General features: G+C 48.2%; 2 protein-coding genes across 3 annotated transcripts in view; one reads left to right on the top strand and one right to left on the bottom strand.

Moving 5' to 3' along the window:
* Positions 1 to 593: 593 nt before the first annotated feature.
* On the top strand, positions 594 to 4,495 carry gprc6a (G protein-coupled receptor, class C, group 6, member A). The gene is made up of 6 exons (XM_062987212.1): positions 594 to 769; positions 1,071 to 1,335; positions 1,586 to 2,335; positions 2,840 to 3,031; positions 3,210 to 3,333; positions 3,431 to 4,495. Exons 1-6 carry the CDS (start codon positions 594 to 596, stop codon positions 4,417 to 4,419), a joined length of 2,496 nt encoding a protein of 831 aa, XP_062843282.1. The 3' UTR covers positions 4,420 to 4,495.
* Positions 4,496 to 5,891: 1,396 nt separating this feature from the next.
* kpna5 (karyopherin alpha 5 (importin alpha 6)) overlaps positions 5,892 to 6,369 on the bottom strand; it is a 9,937-nt gene continuing 9,459 nt past the window's right edge. For both annotated transcript variants that reach the window (XM_062987348.1, XM_062987349.1), the window contains one exon: positions 5,892 to 6,369. This exon is cut by the window's right edge and continues 2,152 nt beyond it. The gene's annotated coding sequence lies outside the window, so the exon portion shown is untranslated.

Below are 6,369 nucleotides of genomic sequence, written 5' to 3'. Positions count from 1 at the left end.
GGGGTGTGACCCTCCTTGAGCAGTGTCTCTCGGTGTATGAACTCGGCTCGAGCAGGTGAAAAATGCAGGCTGTACTGACTGCGTGCCGGAGGGGGCAAAAGGTCAGCGTCAAAAGAATCGAATCAGTATAGAGGACACAATCAGGGTAATTGGACACGATTAGAATGGGGATAAAAGTTGGGGGGGGGGGGGAGTGGGAAAAAATAGATAATAAAAAAAAAAAAAAAAGCTTTGATGATTGTTTGATCTTTTAGGGAGGGGCGGCCCATTACACCATGTTTCCTGTAGGACGTGTGAGTTCAGGACATTTACACTGATTACAGGTGAGATGATCTGAGCTCACTCACTCACTGAGCGTTCCGGGTTTTTCTGGTACATGATGATGGAATGTCATCCAGCAACTATTCTCACAAAAACCTGGAAATGGAACCCATGTGCTGGAGGGCAGGAGGGCAGGGGAGGAGTTTCAGGTGTGTGTGTGTGGGGGGGGGTGTAAATGATGATATAGGTCTGTGTGGGGATGAAACACGTCAGTCGGTGCAGGTGAGAGGAAACAGAACGTTGAGCAGATCGAGTGTGGAACTCCTCTGATCATGTGGACGCTCACTCTTCTCACCTCCATCCTCGTGTTGAACACACCCGCAAGTAAATGTGAGGAACCGGCAGGTGTTTTCTCCCCCGGGCACATCATCATCGGGGGGCTGTTTCCCATCCACACCGGGGTGGAACAACCAGGGGACTTCTCTCAACAATCTTCTACCTGCAAGGGGTGAGTAACCGTCACCATCCTAATAACGATACACTTTACCCCTCGTACAACCACACTCAGGCGGTTTGATAAGTGGACCAGGGTGCAGTAAACACATCAGTGCACATTATAAAATGATTTGTTTAAAATGGAGACACCAAAGATTAGATATTTAATTATTATATAATCATGTAATTACAATTATTTCGAACATATTGAATATTTGGTGCCCTGTGATTTTCGGAGCTGGAGACCACTGATCCACGTACTGCTGTAGTTCTGAACCTGATCATCAGGATCTGTTATTATTTTGTTCCTTCAGTTTCAGCCTGATGGGTTTAGCTCACTCTCTGGTGATGGTCCAGGCCGTGGTGAAAGCAAACTCCTCCGCTGTATTAGGGAGTCTGGGCGTGACTCTGGGGTACCACATCCACGACACGTGTTCTGATGTCACCACGGCACTCAGGGCCACCCAGGACTTCACCACACCCGGCAACCGTCAGCCTGTTACCACCGTCATCGGGGCCGACAGCTCGGAGATTTCCATCGCCGTGGCTCGAGAACTCAACCTGCACCTCGTCCCGCAGGTACCGGGTCACATGATACACGTTTACATTCCTTTATTTTCTTATTTATACTCTTATCAAACATAAATCACAGCATAGTATCACATCCTGCAAAGTTCTGTTTAAAATATCTGAACTGGGTTCTCAGGTGGCACAGAGTCTAGAACCGAGCCTTGGGGGACTCCTGTGTGTGCCACACCCCACCTCCAGTGCTCAGAACGTCTCTATAACTTTTTCAGTTTGTAATTGTAAGGCTTCCTCTCTTGTGCAGATCAGCTATGAGTCCACAGCCAAGATCCTGAGTGATAAGAACCGTTTCCCAGGATTCTCTCGAACCGTCCCGAGCGATGAGCACCAGATCAGAGCCATGGTGAAAATCCTGCGTGCCCGGAACTGGACCTGGGTGGGCGTGGTCACTACGGACGGAGATTACGGACTGGCCGCGCTGGAGAGCTTCGTGTCTCAGGCGGCCGAGGACGGAATCTGTGTAGCTTTTAAGGAAATCCTCCACGATTGCCTGGGCGACCAGCTGAAGGTGAATTCCTCCGTCTCTCACGCCGTTCGAACCATCTCCGCTAACGCGAACGTGACGGCGGTGGTGTCGTTCGCCAGAGCCGAGCACATGGAGAACCTGCTCAAGGGGCTGATGGAGCGCAACGTCAGCCAGAAGTTCTGGATCGCTAGCGATAGCTGGTCGGTGTCTCAGAGCGTGGTGAGACCGGAGGAGCTGGAGCGCCTGGGCTGGGTGCTCGGACTCTCATTTAAAGCCGGAGACCTGACGGAGGTTCAGGAGTTTGTGAGAGGTTTGGACTGGAATGTTGAGGCTCAGCAGAACTCCTTCATTAAAACGTTTCTCTCCATCAGCGCTAATGTCTCCACCGCTACAGATGAACTGATACTGAGCGCTCAGCCAGGCGTGGTGTTCAGTATTCAGATGGCCGTAAACGCCGTGGTTCACGCTGTGGAGCGACTCTGCAAGAACAGGAACTGCACCGATCCAGGAACCGTCAAACCACCAGAGGTAAAATCATCAAGTCTTATTTACTACAGGCGGGATATTTCACTAGCTGGGGTTCTCAGCTGTGCTACTGGTCAGCTGGGTGCCCCCGTGGGCGCAACTGACCACTGGTCTGCTTGGTGGGAAAAGACGGGACTAAACAGTGGGCAGGGTCTTCAAGGCTGTGTAAGGACCTTGGTTAGTAGGCCGAGGCACCTGTAAACAATAAGTGAGGAATATGGAGATCAGAGTGTGACTCTCCATGAGTGAGACCGACCTCACGCTCCGATCCACCGAAGTACGGGGGGATAAGAAGGTGCCAGAGGGAGGGTGTGTCGGGAGAATATACTCTTGTCATACACCATCAGGGTCTCCAGCAAAGGAAGAGGAACTGGCTACAACTAAATTGGAAGAAAAATAGTGTTAAAAAACTTAATAAAATCCTGCTCTCTGATTGGCTGGCAGGTGCAGCTGTAAGCATTTACATAATTAAAGCTCATACCCTCGTGATGATTGTGGTTGTTTTAGCTGCTGCAGGTTCTGAGGAACACCTCGTACCAGCTGGACGGCATCTCGTATAGGTTCGATAAGAACGGAGACGTGGACCTGGGTTACGACGTCTCCATGTGGAGGAAGAGTAACGACAGGCTGGAGACGCTGAACGTCGTGGCTCAGTACAACCAGAACGATGCCAGTCTGAATATTGCCGACATCCCTCCGGTTAGTGTTCACACCGTCTAACGTGGTTCTGTGGTCTGGACCAGGACCGTCTCGCTGTGAAGCGACAGTGCTACTCACCGAGCCTCCATGCTGCCCGAATGTCGGCTGTATCAGAGCTGGTTCTATAATCAATACATCTGATCAGATTTCTGTTTTATTGTTTGTTTACCTGAACCAGAACCTGCAGTCGAGATGCTCCATCCCATGTGAACCTGGAACCTTTAAGAAGAGCGCTGAAGGTCAACACACCTGCTGCTACCAGTGTATTAAATGCCCTGAGAACCAGTTCAGCAACCACACAGGTCAGAGCTTCATGATCTGAAGGTTCAGGTTGAGCTTTGTTTATTCTATAAAATGTTATTTATATAAATACGTTAATAAATGAATGTTTTTATTTAGATATGAGCGAGTGCTATAGGTGTGATAATGTGACGGAGTGGGCGGAGTCGGGCAGTCGGGCGTGTCAGAAGAAAACGCTGGAGTATTTCTGCTGGTCTGACCCTCTCGCCATCCTACTGCTGTTCTTCTCAGGGTTCGGTGTGATGGTGGTGGCGCTCGTATCGGTTCTGTTCTTCTGGTACCGGGACTCTCCGGTGGTGAAGGCCGCGGGGGGCTGGTTGTGCCAGCTCATCCTGGCGTCTCTGAGCGTGAGCTTCTCCGGCGCCGTGCTGTTTGTGGGCAGGCCGACGGACGATCAGTGTAAAGCTCGGCAGGTTCTGTACGGCCTCAGCTTCACCACGTGTGTCTCCTGCATTCTGGTCAAAACCCTGAAGATCCTGTTTGCGTTCTCTGAGGAACGTGAGCACGAGGCGCAGCGGCGACTGAAGAAGCTCTACGCCAGCGTGGGGGTCTGTGTGGCACTGCAGGTCATCATCTGTACCACCTGGCTGGTGGTGAAGAGCCCTCGAAGAACCTTGAGCTCGTTTAGCATGAGTGTCCTGGAGGAATGTGACGAGGGATCCAACGAAGCTTTTGCTGTCATGCTAGCTTACATAGCGCTGCTAGCTCTGGTCTGCTTCATCCTGGCGTACCGAGGACGTAAACTCCCTCAAAAATACAACGAGACCAAGTTCATCACGTTCGGCATGCTTCTCTACCTCATCGCCTGGACCATCTTCATCCCCATATACGTCAACACCAGAGGGAAGTACCTCCCCGCCGTGGAGATGATCGTCATCCTGATCTCCAGCTACGGAACCCTGAGCTGCCACTTCCTGCCCAAGTGCTACAACATGATCTTCAGGAAGAGTGAGAACACGGTGGAAGCTCACATCAAGAACGTTCAGGAATATTCCAAAAAAAACGCCCTGAACCTGAAGCTTCCTGAACCGCTCAAACCTCACGCAGCGTCCAACCCAGCGTTCGTCCCTGAAACGACCGAGAGATGAAACGTGACGAACCAGTCGAGGGTCACAGATCATGACCAGGAACGCAGACGAGCTGATTTTAATTTAGATTTTAAATGTACTGGAGCTTATAAATATAATCATAATAATAATTTTATAATAATTTTAATATAAAGATAAATGATGCAGCAGCTCCGTAACTTGACAGGATTTCCATTATTTATATGAAAGTGTAAATAATAAATGTATTTAAATATTATATTATTATTATTATTGTACAGAGTGGGATTATTGTACTTATTAAATACCAAATAAAATATTTAAAATAAATTCTGGTCCCTGACGGCACTGAAAGTGAAATTCTTCTATACATACATTTGTAGTAAATTCAGACTCAAACACCGAGCGTTACTGTGAATGAAATGAATAAACGAGCTGTGGAGAGTTTCTGGTTCCTCAAAAGAAAATTCTGAAAATTCAGAAGCTGAACATCTGAAGGTTTTATGATGGTGTGTGTGGAGGTGTGAGGGGGAATTCTGGTGAACCGGTTCCTCCAACCATCAACATCTCAGCTCCAGCTTTACAGTAAAAACTGTGTTAGCTGAACCCGAGGAACTCGGGAACTGAAGAACCAAGGAACTCAGGAACCAAGGTACTGAAGAACTGGGGAACTCAGGAACTGAGAAAATTAGAAACCGAGAAACTGAGGAACTCGAGAACTTACGATCAGGTCCATTTAACCCCATTAATAAATAAATAATGTAATTCCAATAGAAATACCATAAATAAGAGGTATAATGAAAGTACCAGGAGTTCATCATCCTACAGCTCAGTCAGTGATGAACTAAAGTCTAGTGTAGAAGTTCTAGATGTTCATTGAGGGTTCATCACCTCCACTTTCTATTAGAATAAAAATATTCAGACTGTATTTTATTTCTATTTCTATAAAAGCTGAACGATCCAGGAATAATCAGACACACACGCGAGGATTCTTTATTTCGCAGAACAGCTGAATTCTAATAAAATTACATCTAAATTAATGTGAAATTCATGAGCCGAGTTCCTGAGATACTAATGTGATTATTTCATGCTCAGACTGTCGGATCTTATCAGACGCGCCGGCGTTTAACCGGTAGAACGAGGAAGAGAAGCAGCAGACGGGATGATTCAGGCTGGGTTTGATGTGTTGGGGGATTATTCCGTCTCGCTCTGGTTTCAGACGATTATTTAAAGCTCGTTATGAGACGTTCGTCACCGTCGCTGAATGTTTAGAAAAACAATAAAGAGTCTGAATGAGGAGGGAGTGAGGAACCGGTCTGAGGAACGCCTCCAAACTTCACACCCGTCTGTGCAGCAGCATCGATCAGCCAGCAGAGGGCGTAGGGGATTCCTCATAACGGCAGCAATTACGCCCCCTGCTGGCTGGTCGATGCTGCTGCACAGAGACCCTCAAACCACTAAATAAAAACAGGAGACGTTTGTGGAGCGGAACATTTTATTCGTTCTGTTATTCGGACAGAGTTCTGAACATTCGGACGAGCTTTACACCGCAGGTACCGACACCCGCCCCCCACCACCACCCCCCCCCCCCCCCAACCTGAAAAACATGGTACAAACATGAGGAACACTAGAAAACTGTACAGCGTCCGACCATGAGCTCCAGTCCGTCTCATTCTTCACCATCAGGGTGCGTCTCAATCCGTGTACATGTGCACCTTTACTCACCGTACAGCACAAATTACCCAGAATTCACTGCTCGGGTAACTCAATACTGCACCAGGTTTGAGGAACACCAGGCATCGGGGAAATAAATACATGCAAGCTAGCTCAGAATCACACACTAGCCCGCTAGAGAGCTAATAATAATACCATCATTAGCACTGTACAGGTAACACACACAGTGTTGACATTTTAGAGAAGTCAATCCACCTTCTGCATGGTTATGGGGTGTCGGAGGAATGCAGAGTACACGAGGAGAACATGTTAGATTCC

This window comes from Trichomycterus rosablanca, chromosome 25, assembly GCF_030014385.1.
Source record: "Trichomycterus rosablanca isolate fTriRos1 chromosome 25, fTriRos1.hap1, whole genome shotgun sequence".
Taxonomy (NCBI): Eukaryota; Metazoa; Chordata; class Actinopteri; order Siluriformes; family Trichomycteridae; genus Trichomycterus; species Trichomycterus rosablanca.
The sequence above is the reverse complement of the archived record's forward strand: the minus strand, read 5'-3'. Positions and strand labels throughout refer to the sequence as shown.

Excerpts from the sequence above, each read along its gene's own strand:
- gprc6a (XM_062987212.1), top strand. The coding sequence starts at position 594 with ATGTGGACGCTCACTCTTCTCACCTCCATCCTCGTGTTGAACACACCC. Across the intron at positions 1,336-1,585 it reads ACCTGCACCTCGTCCCGCAG|ATCAGCTATGAGTCCACAGC; the intron begins GTACCGGGTCAC and ends TCTCTTGTGCAG. Across the intron at positions 2,336-2,839 it reads GAACCGTCAAACCACCAGAG|CTGCTGCAGGTTCTGAGGAA; the intron begins GTAAAATCATCA and ends TGGTTGTTTTAG.